Here is a 20,669-nt window from a genome sequence, read left to right on the forward strand (position 1 = left end):
CAGGGTTGTCTCAAATGGGATTGTAAAAGAGCTGGGACTCCATTGAGTAACCAGTTGATAGAAGTGTGGCATATCCTCATGGTTATGGGTTGAAATAACATGACACCTCCCAAGGTCTGACTGGATCGTTTATTCCCCGATTGTGCCATACTGTACATACAACCATACAAGCCTGGTGTTGGGCTAGCGGCTAGGGTGCCAGCTTAGGATCCTAGGATCCTGGGTTTGAATCCCGGTCGATCGCTGAATTAACGCCAGGGGGGTTGACTCAGCCTGTCATCCTTCCGAGGTCGGCTAATTGAGTACCAGTTCACTGGTAATTCCCTGTTTGTCGTAAAAAGGCGATATAAAGGGTTGGCGGCAGGAAGGGCATCTGACCGTAAAACATTGCTTCAAAAAGGGGACCAAAAAAAACAACAACGACAACCACGATCCCCGAAAAAGGCCAACCCCCGCTTGCGGGGAAAAATGGCCTCTAAAGGTGTTTTTATTTTTATTTTTTGTGCCATACTGTGTGTTTGCACCCGGTAAGACACAGAACATGTCAAATTCCCCCATTCACAGGATAATAGAGCACTGTCACACGAGTCAATCAGCCCAACAGAGTTTTAAGACAAGCCAGCGTGTTTACAAGCATACATTGCTGGTTACATTTGGACATCACCATCAACCTCTGTTCCTCTGGCACATTCAAAGTCTGCATCTTATGAACTCATCAGGCCACAAAATATTTGCAGTCTTCCAGGCTCTTGTAAGCTTTCATAGTCTCTTTTGTGTAGGAGTAGGAAGTGTTTACTAGATAATTGTAGATATCGGGGTACTGTGGGTCAGGCAGCTGCTCCGCATTTGTGTGCTTGTTCATGGGGGTCAGTGCAAGTTTCCTGGCACCTGTGTGTATCTGTGACCCCAGTAACTTCTAATTTCTGGATATACCGGTACCTGCTCTGCTTATAATATAATAACATCAGATAAGCTAGAGCTGATTCCAGTTAGATATTTCTCCATTTTGAGTGAACCCGATCCAGATCTGGATTGGTTAAAATCTGGATGACCTACACAATGACGAACCAACAGGTGAATGACGTCACCAGCTTAAGTGTGAGCAATACGAGAGAAAACAAGAATGATCATTTCACAGTGTAGAGCCTCACTCTGGTTCATGTAGATTCTAGTATATCTGGGAATGAACAATCTTTATTAATGTCGATCATTCATTGTCATGTAAGGTGAGGATGGTGTAGCTTTTGAGTGCTATATAAAGTCAGTTAGAATAATCTGAATTTAAATTTTAAAATGACAAAGGGCATGCCTTTGGTAGTTTGAGTAATTTTACGATTATGCATTCTTGGTTTGTGGACAATTGTGTGTTTGTTTTGATCTGTACAAGCCAGGTAATAAGGCTATAGGGTAACAAAAACATGTTTACCTTGTTGTGTGAATTGTACCCAATAAAATGTTATTCATTGTGCAAACTTAAAGGTTTGTGAACAAATTCAGCACCAGGTGTGCTTTGATAAACCTTTTTGTTCTGACCTCGGTTTATGGATTAAAGAGTTTATACTTTATTCATAAAATGAGACGATAAATTATAACACAGTCGACGCAATGCTTGATGTGGAATTTGAACCTGTTTTTTGTTTTTCTTTCCTATATACCTCAGGAGCAGAGCAAGGAGGTTGCTATCAAGTGCATAAGCAGGAAGAACCTGGCAAAATCACAGACTCTGCTGGGAAAAGAAATTCGAATTCTCAAGGTATACGGTAATGTGTTATATGAATAAACTCGCGTAGAGCAAAGTAGTTATCTTTAATACTCCAGCAAAGATTCATTCTCTCAATGTATAATAGGATATACCTACCGTGTTGTGTTAATTAACTAAACAGAATGTTCACATTGACGATTTTCAGTCAAAATGTAAGCCAAGGAAATTTAATGGTGGGTGTACATACATACATACATACATACAGACATACAGACATACAGACATACAGACACACAGACATACAGACATACAGACATACAGACATAGACATACAGACATACATACAGACATACAGACATACAGACATACATATACAGTGCATTCAGAAAGTATTCAGACCCCTTCACGTTTTTCACATTGTGTTATGTTGCAGCCTTTTGCTGAAATCGTTTAAATTCATTTTCCCCCCCATCAATCTACACTCAATACCCCAAAATGACAAAGAGAAAACAGGATTTTGGAAAGTTTTGCAAATTTGTTAAAAAGAAAAAAATTGAAATATCACATTTACATAAGTATTCAGACCCTTTGCTATGACACTTGAAATTTAGCTCAGGTGCCTCCCATTTCTCTTGATCATCTTTGAGATGTTTCTACACCTTGATTGGAGTCAACCTGTGGTAAATTCAATTGATTGGACATGATTTGGAAAGGCACACACCTGTCTATATAAGGTCTCACAGCTGACAATGCATATCAGAGCAAAAACCAAGCCATGACTGCAACACTCCACCAATCTGGGCTTCATGGCAGAGTGGGTAGACGGAAGCCTCTCCTCAGTGAAAGACACATGAAAGCCCACTTGGAGTTTGCAAAAAAGCACCTAAAGGACTCTCAGACTGTGAGAAACAAGATTCTGTGATCTGATGAAACCAAGATTGAACTGTTTGGCCTCAATTCTAACCATCATGTCTGGAGGAAACCAGGCACCGCTCATCATCTGCCCAATACCATCCCAACGGTGAAGCATGGTGGTGGCAGCATCATGCTGTGGGGGTGTTTTTCAGCAGCAGGGACTGGGGGATTGGTAAGGGTTGAGGGAACAATGAACGGAGCAAAGTACAGAGATATCCTTAATGAAAACCTGAAACAGAGCGCTCAGGACCTCAGACTGGGCCGAAGGTTCACCTTCCAACAGGACAATGACCCTAAGCACCCAGCCAAAACAACGCAGGAGTGACTTCGGGACAACTCTGTGAAGGTCCTTGAGTGGCCCAGCCAGAGCCCTGACTTGAACCCAATCGAACATCTCTGGAGAGACCTGAAAATGGCTGTCCACAGATGGTCCCCATCCAACCTGACAGAGCTTGAGAGGATTTGCAGAGAAGAATGGCAGAAAATCCCCAAATACAGGTGTGCAAAGCTTGTTGCATCATACCCAAGAAGACTCGAGGCTCTAATCACTGCCAAAGGTGCTTCATCTAAGTACTGAGTTAAGGGTCTGAATGCTTATGTCAATGTGATATTTCAGTTTTTTCTTTTTTATAAATTTGCAATACTTTCTAAAATCCTGTTTTTTCTTTGTCTTTATGGGGTATTGAGTGTAGATTGATGAGGGAAAAAATGAATTTAAACGATTTCAGCATATGGCTGCAACATAACAAACAGTGAAAAAAGTGAAGGAAAAAGCGTTGTTCCGATCTCCTGTTGACCGAAGTCCGAGACCAAAGCGGCACCTCCTTCCCGGAGGCCTCAGCCCTCCACTCTGTCGACAGACAGATATTTCATTCTTTGGTCCCCATTGGCTAAACCTCAAGCAGAGCCCCTAATGCATATTTCGGGCTTATTTGCCTCATTTGAAGGTGCCTTTTTTATAATAAAAAAGGTAAAAAAATCAAACATTTAAACAGCTTTGGACGTGCACCTTGACCCCATGGCCAAGGCACACAGTCCATGAAGACTGTGCCATTAGCATACACATGCACCTCAGCCCAAAGGCTGAAGCACATGGTCAATCAAAACACATGCATCCTTATCCCGAAGGGCCAGAATGCATGGTCATACAATTGGACCCCTGCTCCATTGGAGTGAGTTCCTATGACTTCAACACCATGCCGTCCCGATGAGGACTGATTCTTCCCTCATCAGGACGGCATACTGCAAAAAATCTAACCAATGAAGACCAAACTCGTCTATGAAGTGAATCAAGGCACCTCCTAGCTTTAATGTTGAGGCATTGACAGGCTGTTGGTTCCTTGCTGGTCCCCCCTCCCACCCCCTTCTCAAAGCTGCCTCCTCCCGATTTCATCTCCCTTCTACCTCATCTCATACCTCCACCTCCCCCAACCTTCTACTTTCCTCTGCCAACCCTCAAAGAACCCCTCACTGTGCCTTATCCCATCACCATCAAACCTTTTGTCCTCATCCTTCCCTTTCTTGCAACTCTTCTGTAATCTCTGACACACTATTAACTGCTCTTCCTACCTTGTTAAAGTGGACATCTCTCTGGCCATTCTCAGAGAGCCTCCTCAGCGTCGACGAGTCTGGCATTTCACTCAGGCCAACTGGCACGGTCTTCAAGCAGCCATCAATCATCTGGACTGGTCTCCCATCTCCACTGCCTCTGACATCAATTCTTCCTGGGAATTCTTCCAAAGCAAACTGCTCTCTCTCATGCACAGATTTATCCCATCTCGTCTTCAGTTGTCTTACCCTTCCTCCTGTCCATGCCATGGAGTTGTGGTACAATGAATCTTGTGGTGAGGCAGTTGCCCTGAAACAACTTGCCTTTGCCTCTTGGAAGGCAAATCCGACTGAAGGTAAACTCAGTTCCTTCCACCAAGTTCGGAACAAGTGTGTGTCTACCCTCGGGAGTGCCAGAAAGCACTATCTCTCCACACTCAAGAATGAACTCTCAAACCTGTCTCCTTCCTCCAAATCCTGGTGGCGTCTGGTCAAATCCGTTTCTGGTGTTTGTTCCCCCTCCATCCCCTCCCTCACCTCAAATGGCTACACAGTTGACACCGCACGTGACAAAGCCGAATGCCTCAACTCTGTTTGCCTCAAAATCTTGTGTCCCAAACCCATCTCTCTCTGTTCCCACCTTACCCAGTTGAACCCAACTGCTCCGGGACTCCGTGTCCTTCTGTCCTGACAAGGTGGAGAAGTTTTTGTCAAACCTCGTCTCTGATTCTGCAACTGGACCAGACGGCATCAGCCCACGGGTCCTAAAATCCTGCTCTGCGGCTCTATCTCACCCTCTCTCTGTTCTTTTCACCCTCTCTTTTGCTCAAGGTCATCTGCCAGCATCTTGGAAATCAGCAAACATTACTGCTTTACACAAAAAAGTGCTAAAACAGATCCTTGCAACTACAGACCAATCAGCCTGCTCCCAATTATCAGCAAAGTCATGGAATCCATCATTGCTTCGGATATCAAATCCTTCCTCTTCTCCAATGGCTTGATTTCCGATCATCAATTTCCATTCAGACCAGGTCATTCTACTCTGGACATGTTGCTTCTGCTGTCTCAACAATGGATGGAGGTCCTCAATGTCAAACAGGAAATCAGAGCTGGCACCCAGCTCTGCTCACCAAACTCTCCTTCTCTGGCAGTGGTTCCTAACCTTTTTGTACTCGCGACCCCTTTCTCAAAACCCCGAAACACACGCGACCCCCCCTGCCCCCCCCCCCCCTGCCATCAGCCGTTTCAGTTTTACAAAAGTATCGCTGGAATTCCTTTTCTAGGGACTCAAGGTGTCCGGTAATCTCATCCTTCAGGAACTGATCTAGTTCACCCTCAGACTCATCCATCACTCCGCAGAGTTTTTCAAACATGGCGATGTTCCCAAGATTGACTTTCTGATGCCAGTTCTGCAGTTTTAATATGAAGGCCAGTAGATTGTCTTGAAATAGGAGAACGTGTGTTTCCCTTCCCTGAAATTTCAAATTCAGCTTGTTCAGCTGGTCAAAAATGTCTGCCAAGTACGCAACCCATTTATTCCACCTTTCATCATCGAAGGGAGCCAGAAGATCTCTCTTTTTTTGCACTTCCAGAAAGAACATGATTTCGTCTTTCAGCTCGAAGACACGATTCACAACGTTCCCTCGTGACAATCAGCGTACAGCTGTGTAGAAGAGAAGTACCTCATGGTCAGCATCCATGTCTTTGCAGAGTTCTTTGAATAGACGAGTGTTGAGTGCCCCAGTCTTCACATAATTCACAATTTTGATCACAGAATCGAGCACTTCCCGCAGAGTTGCAGGAAGCGTCTTACTAGCGAGAGCATATCGGTGGATCATGCAGTGGATGCCCTTAGCTTGGGGAGCCAGCTCCTTCACTCTTGTCTGGAATCCTGACTTCGATCCTAGCATAGCTGGTGCTCCGTCCGTACAAACCCCACACACGTTTCCCCATTGCAGGCCTTCGGTATGAAAAAGGCAGAGACCTTTTCCATGACGTCAACAGCTTTTGGAGTGGTTTCAAGTGCACTACAGAAGAGGAATTCTTCTTTGATGTCGTCTGAATGAATGTACCTCACGAAGACAAGCAACTGAGAACATGAACTCACATCCGTTGATTCGTCGAGTTGAAAGGAGATCAACGGAGAATCTTTGATTTCATCCAAAACTTGCTCTTTCACATCCATAGACATATGAGAAATACGCCTCTGAAGAGTATTATTCGACAAAGATACTTGCTGCATCTTCTCCGCGCTGGCTTCCCCGAGAACGAGCTTCACCATCTTAAACATGCAGGGTTTGATAAGTGTCTCTCCAATGGTGTGAGGTTTTTTGTGTTTGGCAATTTCCAACGAAACTTCATATGAGGCCTCCACTGCTGCTGCACTATGTTGCTGAAAAGACCCACTAGCATCGAGCTTTTGACATTTGAGAAGAAGCTCATGGCGTTTGAAGAACTCCAAATCCTTCTCTGCGTGCTCCAGATGCTTCGTCTCTAGGTGACGCTTGAGTTTTGAAGGTTTCATCGACTCCGCACTCAGGACAACATGGCACAAGACGCATTGTGGTTTCTCGACGCCGTTGTTGGCGAGTACTGTGGTGAAGCCAATGTTGAGGTTGTCTTCCGAGTATTTGTGCCTTTTAGCCATTGCTTCAGATCTGTAAATACAAAAACCCGGAAATAGACTATGTTCATCTCATATCGGCAACACATCGAAAAGAGCGAGCGAAAACTATAGCCAACTCCACCGGCACAACATTATGTTGTGTGTTCTAGGTATCAGCGAAATGAAAGTTTTGGTAATGTTCCCTTCTCCCAAGGCTACCAAGTTCTCCCAAGGCTTCTCGACCCCCCAGCCCACCCTCCGCGACCCCCTGGGAGGTCGCGACCCACAGGTTGGGAACCCCTGTTCTATGGTATCCATGGAAATCTCCACGCTTGGCTTGCGGACTTCCTCTCTGGACGTAGTCAACGTGTGGCCCTGAATGGATTTCTCTCATCACCCCTTCCTGTTCTGGCTGGAGTTCCCCAAGTCAGTGTTCTGGGCCTTGTGCTTTTTCTGGTCTTCATCAATGGTCTCTCCGACTCTCTGGAAAACCCTCTCTATCTCTTTGCTGATGACTCCTCCCTCTGCCGCTCCATTCCTCATCCCTCAGATCGGCAGCCTGCAGCCTCCTCACTCTCTGCAGACCGGGACAAAATCACAGACTGGTCAAACAAGGGGAACATGTCTTTCAATCCTGACAAATCTCACACTCTTACTATGTCTCTCTGAAAAGACCGACTGGAAAACCCTCCCATCTACTTTCTCAACAATCCTCTCCAAGAAGTTCTGTCGCTCAAGCTTTTGGGTCTCACTATCTGCCATGATTTTTCTTGGGAAAACCACATTTCCAAGCTGGCCTCCAAAGCCAGTCCTCCATCGGGCATCCTCCTGGGCATCCTCCGTCGTGCGAAGTCCTTCCGTGGCACACCTGAGCTCCTCAACCACATACAAGGCTTTCATCCGCAGCTCAATGGAATACTGTTCCTCCCTCTGGGCCGGTGCTCCTGCCTCACACCTAGCTCGGCTTCACGCTGTTGAAGCCAAAGCTTTCAGAATCATTGGAATCTACTGCGATGAAGCTAACTCTGAGGGCCTTTCACTCACTCACTGCAGGCAGGTTCGTGGTCTTTCTGTCTTCTACCGACTCCTCTCCAGCCTTGCTCCCCCAGCTCTCTCTGTGCTCTGTCCCCCAAATATTCCTACAGGTCGCACAAGATCTGCCAGCAACCCTCTTATCGTTAAACTGCCAAAATCTAGGATCTCTGCTCACCTTCCCTCTTTCATTCCCCTTTTTTCCCGCCTCTGGAACAAACTCCCCCACTCCCTTCAATCCCACTCCTCCCTCCAGGTCTTTAAAACAGCTGTTCACCACCATCTCTTGTCTTCCCCCATCCAAAACCTTGATCTTTTCTACCCCCTGCTAATTCACCCCAGATACACTTTTTCGAAATTCCAACTTCTTTCCTGGAAGTCCTTGCAGTGTCCATATGTTTTATACCTCTCCCACCTCCCCCCAAGCCCTCTCCCTCCCACAGTTCTCTCGATGTCCTTGCTCTCAAATGTTGTGTGTTTGTGTCCTTCCCCCTCTCTCCCCATCTTGTCTACCGCTCCCCTTTTTTCGTGTTTTATGTGTCGGTTTGTGTCGGTTTGACTTTTTGTGTGATTAATGTTGGCTCTTTCACGAGCCTCGATCCTGTATACAAAAACAAAACAAAAAAAAAAACGTTTAAAATGTGTGTTATGATCTTTTTCTAGGGCCACTAATTGGCACCGCCGAGGAGGATTCTAGTCCAGTATGGACAGTACGTGTTACCGTCCAGCCAGTGACATGACGTGACATGATTATTGATTGATCACTCAGTTCAGTGCGACGTCGTGCAGTATCTATAATTATACTGGGGCCGGTCTACGCTGGTACAGTCGTGTACGCAACCTATTGGATAGCCAGTATTGGCATTATTTTCCGGTTTATTTTGATTGTTGAATTTGGTATCACATCTAAACAAACTTTATTGAAGAACTGCATGCCCAGTGTGGATGTTCCGGGTCATTTTAGCCTTCACGAGAGAACGGGTTACTGTTAAATGGCCCTGATTTTGGAATTGCTGTATCTCACGAGGTAACCCGGGTTAATCAATATGGCGGCGTCACGGCGTAACCCGGGTTACCACGGTAACCTGGGTCACTGCGTGGTGGATCAAATGGTGAAGAATCGCTTAAAAAATTATCGGATCTGTACCCAGATCCAGATCTTAACCAAAATCGGATTATTTTGTCTTTGTCACACACTCAATCTCTCTACCAAGTTTTGTTCAAATCCGTCCACAACCTTTTGAGATATCCTATTCACAGACAAACAGACAGGCATGGAACATAACCTCCAAACACCTTCGGTGGTGGAGGTAATGATCACTGTGACAATTAAAACTAGATGGTATTCATAGAATACTTACCCTGCGCAGTCAACTTGATGCATTCCAACTCTTATGGTTTTGAACGTTTTTTTTTCGTTTGATCCAATATGGCTGCCAGACCACGTGACCGATGACATCATAAATTTATATTCTCTAATATAAATGTTGCGTAGATTACACTCAATACATTTAAAACTGATCAGACTAAGTGTTGTCCCTGTCAAATTATAATGTCATAATTACAACACCAATGACGTCATCATTAACAACATGTTCCCCATGCGGAGTTCTTTACAATGAGCCATGTTTCAATTTTTCCATGGAGCGGTTTTGGAGATATGCAGTTGCAACGTTTTTTGTTTTTTCCAAGATGGTGCCTGTACCACGTGACTGACATCATAGTTATCATTAAAAAATTATACAGGAGTCGCTCCTATGTTCATAATTCAACAAGAACAACGCTTGATCTGATCAGTATGACCAAAAAAAAAAAAAAATCCTCTGCAACTGTTAGTCTGATGGACATGAAATTTGGAACATAGGAGCGACTGAATATGAATTATATTCAACAGAATTATATTCATATTTTATATTCAACTGCATATGAATATAAACAGAATTATATTCATATTCAGTCGCTCCTATGTTCCAAATTTCGTGTCCATCAGACTAACACTTGCAGAGGAAATTTTTTTGGTCATACTGATCAGATCAAGTGTTGTTCTTGTTGAATTATGACGTCATAATGAAGGCACCGATGACATCAACATCGACATATCTTATTCCCCAACGGGAGTGCTTGATAATGAGCCATTTTTCAACTTTTTGCATTGAGTTGTTTGGGAGATATAGAGGTGTAACGTTTCACCAAGATGTCGTCCATACCACGTGACCTATGACGTCATAATTATGAATAAAAAAAATTATACAGGCAGAGGTGCTCCTATGGTAAAATTTAGTGTTAATCAGACCAGCGGTTGCCGAGAAAATGAATTTGAAAAATGCAGACACGCCACACATGGACATACCCGAATGCCTAACCCTGCTTTTTCGCTTCGCAAGCACAGGGTAAAAATGAATCGGTGTGCTCATATGCATTTCAAAAGTTAACGCTGTGCTCATTGTATTTTTTAAAGTCAGCTTTTTAACAGGCTATTCTAATTTAATCAAGTCAACTGTTTAGTGCATCTTATTAACATAAAGCCAATAAACATACATTCCCATATGAGCTCATTAAATGCAAGAAAGCTTCTTTGAGACGACTTATTTAATTTCAGTCTGTGGAGGAGAAAGGGCCCCTTACGTGGAAACAACTCTTACCTATAACAAGGTATCTAACTATCTCTAGGAATGAATGAAAATAATGTCCAGTTGTTTTCTTTCCAGGAGCTTGAACATGAGAACATCGTTGCTCTCTATGATTGTCAGGTGGGTGTCTAGTCTGTATAATAATAATGCACTTGTTCGTGCTTCTGTCTGTCTGTCTGTAACATTCCATTACACCTATTTGTTGGACAGTTCACCTGATTCCACGCACAATTTCCACTTAAAAAAAAAAATCATACAATTGCCATGTTGGGGCTCACTGCTATGCGAAGTCAAAGGCCTCCTCGGAGCTGTCATATTCACAATTGCCATGCCTCCCTACAGGTTCCCCCTTTTCATACCTCTGACGACGAAGTGCCCAGAGGCCTTATGTTTTTGGGTTGTCAGTCTGTGATGTGTTTTCGTTACTGCGATAACGTGAGAACAACGAAAGGGATCCAAGTCAAACTTGGTGCAGCTATGGATAATGAGGAAAAGAAGAACTGATTTGATTTTGGGGTTAATAGTTTAAAGTTCAAAGATCAGAGTCTATAATAGGTTTATAACTTGAGAAAGGCTGAAGGGATCCAAGTCAAACTTGGTACAGATATGTATAATGATGTAAAGATGAACTGATTAGATTTAGGTTCACGAGGTCATAGGTCAGAGGTCATGTTCGGTAAAAATCATGTTACCACGATAACTTGTGAAACAGTGATATAATTTTGATCAAAGTTGGTGAAGGTATGTATTATGATGCAAAGATGAACTGACTTAATTTTTGGGTCAAGAAGTCAAAGGTCAGAGACTAAAAGGTTTTCATTACCGCAATAACTTAACGGCTGAAGGGAACAAAGTCAAGCTTGCTGAAGGTAACCAAGTCAAACTCAAACTAAGTCGATGAAACTTGGTACAAGTATACATATAATGATGCAAAGATGAACTGATTAGATGATGGGGTCAAGAAGTCAAAGGTCAGAGGTCCTGTTAGGTAAAACTTCTGTTGTATACCTTCTGTTGTATGTTGTATACCGAGCTAACTTGTGAACCAGTGATGTGATTTTTCCCAAACTTGGTTTTTGGTATAAGTATATATCAAGGATTTGGAGTTTGTATGGGGGGGGGGGGGGGTGGGGGACTTGAGGTCACATTTTACATTGTGCAGATGTTCCACGTGTCGCTGCTCGTGTAAAAGAATACTGAAGAAGAATACAGAACCCTTTGTGATAATCCAATGAACTCGACAGCCTACACAACCCTCTGTTGTACTCTCAGCACCAGTATGGAAGGGTTGAATAAAAAAATCAAATGGGGATACTGTCATACCATAGTGACTGTCATACTTGGATTGCCCAAGATGATGATGATGTTTCAAAATATTTTTTAGAAGGAAACTCTAGTTGTAGATTGACAGGATAGTTCAGAGATGGTGCATTTAGTTGTCTAGTATAGGTTACGTGACTTACCTTCTTGATTGAAAAGGGAACTGACTGCGATCATGTAGAGATGCTGGTTATCTTGTTGCTTCACAGGTTATGCTGTACTTTCTGAGGGAGACATAAGGTCGGCTTCCCCATCAGCTGGATTCATTTATCCATTTGATTTTGGGAAAAAGTAGGCTGTTGTGTGTCAACAACCTGTCCAATTTCAAAATTCTTTATACCTTGATTCTTACTGCGAACACAATGGTGTACAACCCACTATATCGTATGGTTAAAATTGATACTATAACTCCGTAACTTCATCAGAAGATGTCAAGTGTCACTTTTATCTTGTTGCACTTCAAACAGGAACTTGAGCCTGATTTGCTAAGCACTTTTTATCCAACATCTCTAAAATACACACATCATAATCTTTATTTTACCTTTCTGTTGTTTGATTTTTTTTTTCTCTGATACACTGGGATCAATTAATATGGTAAGATTAAAATCCTGAGAGTGCCACAGCTGCTAACACCACCTGTTCCCCCCATGAGGCAATTTAGCATGAATTGTTCATTTTTATCAGGGGCATTTGTGAAGTTTATTTAAAAGATGTAGTTTTGCATTATCTGCTGTTTACTTTATTCTGTAATATTTTCCTTCATTGCCTGTTGTATCCAAACCCAAGGTGCAGTGTATATTAATGTCAGGTTGACATAGTTATCTCTTTAATTTATCCCTTCTGGCTGATGATTCTTCATCGGTTTCATGGAGAAGTGACAGGAAAAATAATAAATGTTCAGGGTTAGGGCATACTGATTAGGGCATATGAGGAGTATTGACACAGCATACTGATTTGGTTCTGCCAGTGATGCGGAACCGAAGCTGAACTGTTCTGGATTTGGGTTCAGTTCCATCCCAACCGGATCGGTTCCGGAACCTATTTCTGGAACAGATTCATAGGCAAGAGTGAACACCACAAGGAAATTGAAAGAAATAGGCTTTCTTCATAATACACATTATAAGTATACTTGTATATACATATCTATCTAGTGAGAAGTAAAAACAACTCACAAGGTGGACAGGGATTTGCACCAAGCCAGGAGGCTGTGGATTTGCTACCTGTCTCAAAAACGAAGCTCAACACAAGGAATCTAATAAAAGAATGTTGTAACATAGTGGAGAAGGAGGCCATTTACTTCTGTAAAGTATATTCAAGACAGGAACAGTGGAGGATGGCCGGGAGGGGAGCTAGATTCATGGACCAGCTGAAGAAGACCAGATTGACTATCAGAGCAGAGCATCAAACAAATTTGAAAGAGTTGCATTAATAGCATATAAGTTCTTAAAATAAAAATAAAATAAGAGATAAACGTGAAGGCCAGAACACAAGCAGAAGAAACGAGTTGGATGGGAGTCGAGGGCCCGCCATGGGTGGACAGAGGGATGGTGGAAAAGAGATTGCGGCAATGGATCGCGGGGAGGGGCTGCGTGACAAGCAAGGCTTTGGAATGCGAAGCGTCACTGGGGATTCCGCAGCGAAGGGAAGATGAGACAGAGGGGGAGGAGACACAGAACCACCATAATGAGGAGGGGGAACAGACCCGACTTCCAATCATGGATCGAGTGAAAACACCTGCACATTTGGAGAGGTTGAAACGAGAATGGTGGGTGATAATAGGTAGAAGGACGGAGGGGAACAGAGAGGTGAAGGCGAGAAGGAGGATGAGGATGATGAGGAGCAATGAAGACTGGAAGAAGAGCAGGCAAACAAAATAGTGGAGATGAGAGTGACACCATTTGGGGAAAGACCACAACTGTACACGATAAAAAACAGCTAATGGACAAAAATTCTGGTTGGGAGAACCAACAAAGCACTTAAGAGATTGGTACCAAAATCATCCCCATCAAAGGAACTCAACATGGGTTTTGCAGCATCACTGCTCATACAAGAAACAAGACCAATAGTCTAACAATGGTGTAGCCGGAGAAATTTCATACTGATCGGATCAAGTGTTATACTTGTCGATTTATGACGTCATAATAAAGGCAACTATGACATCATCATTAACTTATTTTATTCCCCATGGGAAGTACTTTCCAATGAGCCACCTTAAAATTTTTCCATGGAGTGGTTTTGAAGATATAGAGATGCAAAGTTTTTTTTTTAAACGATGTCTAAGTCAACAAAGGGGGGAAAACAAAACCGCATGTTTGAAAATAACCCGAAAAAATTATACTGTGAACAAGGGAAACAAAAGCAAAACATGTCCAATGTCCCTGAGAATAATAAACTTGAACATTTATGGAAAGGAATCTGAGGACACAAAATAACACAACAAAGAGGTGGATTGTATCCAAAACCTGGAAGAACAAGCGTTACGCCTAGGTCCCCCGTCGGTGAAGTGATGTGAGTTGACAAAGTGGAAGATGCAGAAAACATGGAAGAGTCGATATAATATTTGCGAGTGGGTTGGAGATACACCCACACACCAGATTAGAAGTTAGTAGTTCGTTTATTTTTCAAGATATTCCGCTCACAAGGTTCAGACATATATGGTGGCGGCCATCTTGGATTTTGACGTGGCGACCCAATTTTCAACAGCGTTCTTCCTTATGCCTAGATACAGTCGCGCACCAGATTAGAAGTGAGTAGTTGGTTTATTTTTCAAGATATTCCACTCACAAGGTTCAACGCACGCACGCACACACGCATGCACAGACGCACACACGGACGGAGGGGAAAACCATAGTCCCCCTTTCCCTCCGCGGTGTGACGGGGGACAAAAAAAACATCTTAAGGAAATACCTCAAGTGATATTTAATGAAGAAAAAAAATAAAACTAGCAAAAATGCCAAGCTTTAAAAGCCCAGGCCCAGGTGGAATTCCAAACTTCTGTTTAAAGCAACCAGATACTCTCCACAATCACTACGTTTGAGCGTTCAACAAACTTATCCAAGCGGAGGAGACCTTGGAAGAGGGGCTCACAGTAGGTAACACCTTCCTCATCCCAAAATCTGAAGAGACCTAACTACCTCACAAGTATAGGCCAATAACCTGATGGAGAAAGCAATGGAGCTATGGAATACCATATTGATATTACAGCATTCGGAAGGAAAGATTGAAATACCAAGAGTGAAGATACATCGATAAATTTTCCAGAGAGACGGCCTTTAACCCCTCCTGTTTTGCCTTGCCCTGGACCCACTTAGCAAATTAATTAATGAGCAAGGACACGGATACACGCTGACATCAAATAAGAGAACGCTCGGAGACAAAAAGGTGACGATGTACTTTACATGGACGGTTTTAAACTCTTTGCAGCAAACGATGAAAAATTGGCAGAGCAATTCAAATTAGTGAAACGGTACTCCAACGACATTCATGTGGAATTTGGCCTGGATAAGTGTGCCAAGTGCACAATCATACAAGGTAGACGAACAAAAATGGACAACATAAAAATTGATGCAAATACAACAATGCAGGAGCTCGACAACGAAGCATACAAATACCTCGGAGTAGAAGAGGGCCACCAAATGTGTCATAACCAAATGCCCAAAACAATTATCAAAGAATACCTGCATAGAATGAGGCTGATCCTGAAAACATACCTTTCTCCAAGGAACAAAATCAATATCATAAACCAACTCGCAATACCAGTATTCCATTACAGCTGTGGAATAATAAACTGGTCACAATCACAAATCAATAAACTGGATATCAAAACTTGGAAACTTCTCACAGTCCACAAAATGTTAAACAAAAATCAATGCATCCTGAAAATGTACCTGCCGAGATGAGAACGGGGTAGCAGCCTGATTGAGCTCAACCCAGTGCACAGAATGACAACTGTAGGATGGGCTAAATACGTAAAAAGTGCAACAGACTCCAGAATCCAATTTGTAAGCAACCACGAAGACAACAAACCAGAGAAAGTATCCCTAACCCACCCAGCAAAACATTTCCAAAGACAGGTGTGATGGTAAGATGTCACACAAGAAACTGAAACGAGTACAGCCCTAATAATTCCAAAAAAAGAAAGAAAAATATAAAACGAAATATCAACAGATATATACCCACAACTGTAATTATGATACGAGAGCAGGAAGGTATTAGAAAACAAAGTTGGACAGATTGGGAAGTTGGACTTGTGTCAGAGCAGCTGTACACACAAAGGAACAAGAAAGTATGTCGATTAATCCACTGACGCATCTGCAAAAGTCTCAATATCCCAGTTCCACAAAACTCATGGAAATATGAACCAAAAGCAATCACTGAAAACAAGGAAGTAATGCTCACATATGATCTAATGATCCCATCGAGCATGAACATAGAAAACAAAGCATTGCGGCCGGATATAGTACTGAGGTACAAAAAAGAAAAGAAGCTATTTGTGGCGTCAATCCACAGCGACTTTTGGCCTAAACGACACAGAAATCAAGAAAATGACTAAATACCGAGACCAAAAAAAAAAAAATGAAGTGAAAACATCCTGGAAGCTGAAGAACGCCAAAATTGTACCAGAGATTATTAGAGCAACGGGAATGATTAAAAAAAAGAACCTTGTAGATCTTAAAAAGCATTCCTGGGAATATTAGGAAAAATAATCTACAATTGGAAGCTGTTCAAGGCTCGGTGACGATCCTCAAAAGAACCCTCGGAACAAAACTGTGAGAATAAGAAAACTTCACAAACTGCTCCATGAATCATGATCCCTTACTGAAGGAGCTGGATACTTCGAGACCTGGGAGGACTCGGTTACACCTTCTGAAACCTGCATACAGTGATAACAACCAATGGCACACACACACACCATCCACATATATACACACGTGTGTGTTATTCCTGTCAAATTCCCCAGATATTCCACACACTATTGCAAACTAGTTCATTTACAACAGCCCGGTAGAACCGGGTGGTGTGTGTGTGTGTGTGTGTGTGTGTGTGTGTGTGTGTGTGTGTGTGTGTGTGTGTGTGTGTGTGTGTGTGTGTGTGTGTGTGTGTGTGTGTGTGTGTGTGTGTGTGTGTATTCCTATGTGTGTTTTATCCAGTTACTAAGTTTCCGATGTTGAAAGTGAAATGGTATGGAGGCCATTTTGTTTATTTTAAAATGTGCAACATGATATATATATATATATATGTATGTACTACTTTTATCCTGTTTGCCTTAGTGTGCTCCATCCCCCTTTCTTCTCTCATTTGCGTGAAAGCAAGCCTGCTTTCACAGAATCACGAGTGTGAGTGTGTGTAAACATATACATAACTGTGTCTGCTAAGTTTAGTGCATGAGCCAAGCAGGGAAAGCTTTTCTTGTGGTGCATCCCAAGCATGAGCTGATGGGTTTCATGTTGCACATTTTTGAGCTCCAACGCCAGCTGGGCTGCACGCAGGGAAAGAACTACGTGTGGATTGATGTGGAGCCTTGTGTCGGAAAATCAATGCAACAAAGGCCTATTTGTAGCGATGAGGGAGGGTACAGTTATAATCTGTCTAATTATAATTTGTCTAACCTTATGGTGGTTTGTGTTCTGCAGGAGAGTACAGTTATAATTTGTCTAACCTTATGGTGGTCTGTGTTCTGCAGGAGAGTACAGTTATAATTTGTCTAACCTTATGGTGGTCTGTGTTCTGCAGGAGAGTACAGTTATAAGTTGTCTAACCTTACGGTGGTCTGTGTTCTGCAGGAGACCCCCACATCAGTGTTTCTTGTGATGGAGGTAAGGCATTGAAACTTCATAATCGTTGGTCCTCGTGTGTTGTGTATTGTCGTTGTATGCTTGTCTTTATTGAGTTGGTTAACTTCTATGTACCAAAATGGTGAACAGTACAATATTGGAGCGTAATGTCAGATAAAAAGTTAACATGTGGGATGAGTTATTTCATTCGGCCAGTTTAATTATGTTTCTTTGATTTTAATGTTCGTCTTTTGAAATACCCGGATCGATAAATTATAACTGTTATCACAGCTGTAAACATGTATATTGGTATACAAGCAATGAACATCGGGTTATTTACACTTTAGTAAAACCTCAACAAGATTGATGTTTGAAGCTGTAACAAAAATTAACCCGAGCGCACCACGGCAATGATGGACCAAATGGCCTCATTTCCTTGTTTGGGGCCAGTTTCTTGATTAACAGATGCACAAATACCAATAGTTCCCTTTTTGGGGGGACAAGGAGGGGGGATTTTATCGAAGCTCTTGGCCTAATCCTGGATACCCACACCACAGCAAGCACACAAAATCTGGTTGAGATTTGTCAATGGTTGTGGAAGTCTTTTCAAATCGCATAATCATAGCCTGGGACATGGTATTTGGTTGTTTACTGTGAATTCCTTGTCTCACTTAACCCTCTGGAGTCTACAAGCCGATTTTATCGGCTCTAAACGCATTCAAATTTACCGCGCAATTTAATAGTCGACTCCAGAGGGTTAATTATGTACCAAGTTAGTGTAGTACTGTGCATTGATGGTTTTCCCACATTCAGGAAGTTTTACATTGATTAAATATGAAGGCGATTTTATTTTTGGATACAAAGTTGAGGCTCATGTGAGAGCAACACTTTTTTTTCCTTTTTTGGGGGGGATACAAGATCGAGGCTCGTGTAATAGCTAACATTGATCACAAAAAGACAAACTGACACATAAAACATAAAACATATGATAAAGGGAGCGAGAAACAAGATGGGAGAGGGAAGCACACTAGCACACAAGTACAACAGCAGAGAACAGGGACATCGGGAGATCTGTGGGAGGGAGAGGGCTTTGGGGGAGGACTCATAGGAAGGCGGTGGGGGTGGCAAAGGTAAAAAAAACAAACACATGGACATTGCTAGGACTTCCAGGAAAGAAGTCGGTATTTCAAAAAAGTGGATCTGGGATGAATTAACGGCGGTAGAAAAGATCAAGGTTTTGGATGGGAGAAGACAAGAGATGGTGGTGGACAGCTGTTTTAAAGACGTGGAGGGAGGAGTGGGATTGAAGAGAGTGAAGGAGTTTGTTGCAGAGGTGTGACAAAAGATGAATGAAAGAGTGAAGGTGAATAGAGATTCTTGATTTTGGCAGTTTAACCATAAGAGGGTTGCAAGCAGATCTTGTGCGACCTGCAGGAATATTTGGAATATTTGTAGAAATATTTGGGGGACAGAGCACAGACAGCTGGGGGAGCAAGGCCAGAAAGGAGTCGGTCGAAGACAAAAAGACCACCAACCTGCCTGCAGTGAGTCAGTGAAAGGCCCTCGGCATTAGCTTCATCGCGGGAGATTCCAATGATTCTGAAAGCTTTGGTTTCTACAGCGTGAAGCCGAGCAAGTTGTGAGGCAGGAGCCCTGGCCCAGAGGGGAGAACAGCATTCCATTGAGCTGCGGATGAAAGCCTTGTATGTGGTGAGTAGCGCAGGTGTGCCAAGGAAGGACTTCGCACGACGGAGGATGCCCAGTTGGCGACTGGCTTTGGAGGCCAGCTTGGAAATGTGGTTTTCCCACGAAAGATCATGGCAGATCGTGAGACCCAAAAGCTTGAGTGATAGAACTTCTTGGAGAGGATTGTTGAGAAAGTAGATGGGAGGGTTATCCAGTCGGTCTTTTCGCAGAGACATAGTAAGAGTGTGATGCTTGTCAGGATTGAAAGACATGTTCCACTTGTTTGACCAGTCTGTGATTTTGTCCAGGTCTGCAGAGAGTGAGGAGGCCGCAGCCTGCCGATCTGAGGGATGAGGTACGGAGCGGCAGAGAGTGGAGTCATTAGCAGAGAGATAGAGAGGATTTTCCAGATAGTTGGAGAGATCATTGATGAAGACCAGAAAAATCACAGGTTCCCAGAACGCTGCCTTGGGGAACTCCAGCCTGAACAGGAAGGGGAGATGAGAGAAAACCATTTGGGGCCACCCGTTGACTATGACCAGAGAGGAGGTCCGCAAGCCATGCGTGGAGATTTCCATGGATAACATAGGAGGAGAGTTTGGTGAGCAGAGCGGGGTGCCAGACTGTATCGAAGGCACGTGATATGTCGAGGGAGACAGCTCTGATTTCCTGTTTGGCATTGAGGACCTCCATCCATTGTTGAGACAGCAGAAGCAGCATGTCCAGAGTAGAATGACCTGGTCTGAATCCAAATTGATGATCAAGCCATTGGAGAAGAGGAAGGATTTGATCTCAGAAGCAATGATGGATTCCATGACCTTGCTGATTATTGGGAGCAGGGTGATTGGTCTGTAGTTGCAAGGATCTGTTTTGCACCTTTTTGTGTAAAGCGGTGATTTTGGCTGATTTCCAAGCAGATGGCAGATGACCTTGGGCAAAAGAGAGTGAAGAGAACAGAGAGAGGGTGAGATAGAGCGGCAGAGCAGGATTTTAGGACCCGTGGGCTGATGCCGGCTGGTCCAGTTGCTGAATCAGAGTCAAGACAAACACTTCTCCACCTTGTCAGGAGAGAAAGACACAGCGTCTAGGAGCAGCTGTGTTCGACTGGGAAAGGTGGGTACAGAGAGAGATGCTTTCGGGACACAATATTTTGAGGAAAACACAGGGTTGAGGCATTCTACTTTTTCACGTGCGGTGTCAGCTGTGTAGCCGTTTGAGGTAAGGGAGGGGATGGAGGGGGAACAAATAACAGAAACAGATTTGACCAGGCGACGCCAGGATTTGGAGGAGGGAGAAAGATTTGAGAGTTCAGTATTGAGAGTAGAGAGATATTCTTTCCTGGCTCTCCTGAGGGTAGACACACACTTGTTCTGAGCTTTGTGAAAGGAACAGAGATTACCTTCAGTTGGATTAGCCTTCCATAAGGTGAAGGCAAGTTGCTTCATGCCAACTACCTC

General features: G+C 43.3%; 1 protein-coding gene across 1 annotated transcript in view; it reads left to right on the forward strand.

Moving 5' to 3' along the window:
* Nucleotides 1-20,669, forward strand: part of LOC137412430 (serine/threonine-protein kinase ULK2) — a gene marked incomplete in the record, with an annotated part of 138,914 nt that overhangs the window by 16,349 nt on the left and 101,896 nt on the right. Inside the window, 3 exon segments of the mRNA XM_078782942.1 lie at nt 1,661-1,753; nt 10,511-10,552; nt 17,536-17,568. Coding sequence (XP_078639068.1) covers nt 1,661-1,753; nt 10,511-10,552; nt 17,536-17,568 — 168 coding nt within the window.

Source organism: Myxine glutinosa, chromosome 8, assembly GCF_964187855.1.
Source record: "Myxine glutinosa chromosome 8, kmMyxGlut1.1, whole genome shotgun sequence".
NCBI lineage: Eukaryota > Metazoa > Chordata > Myxini > Myxiniformes > Myxinidae > Myxine > Myxine glutinosa.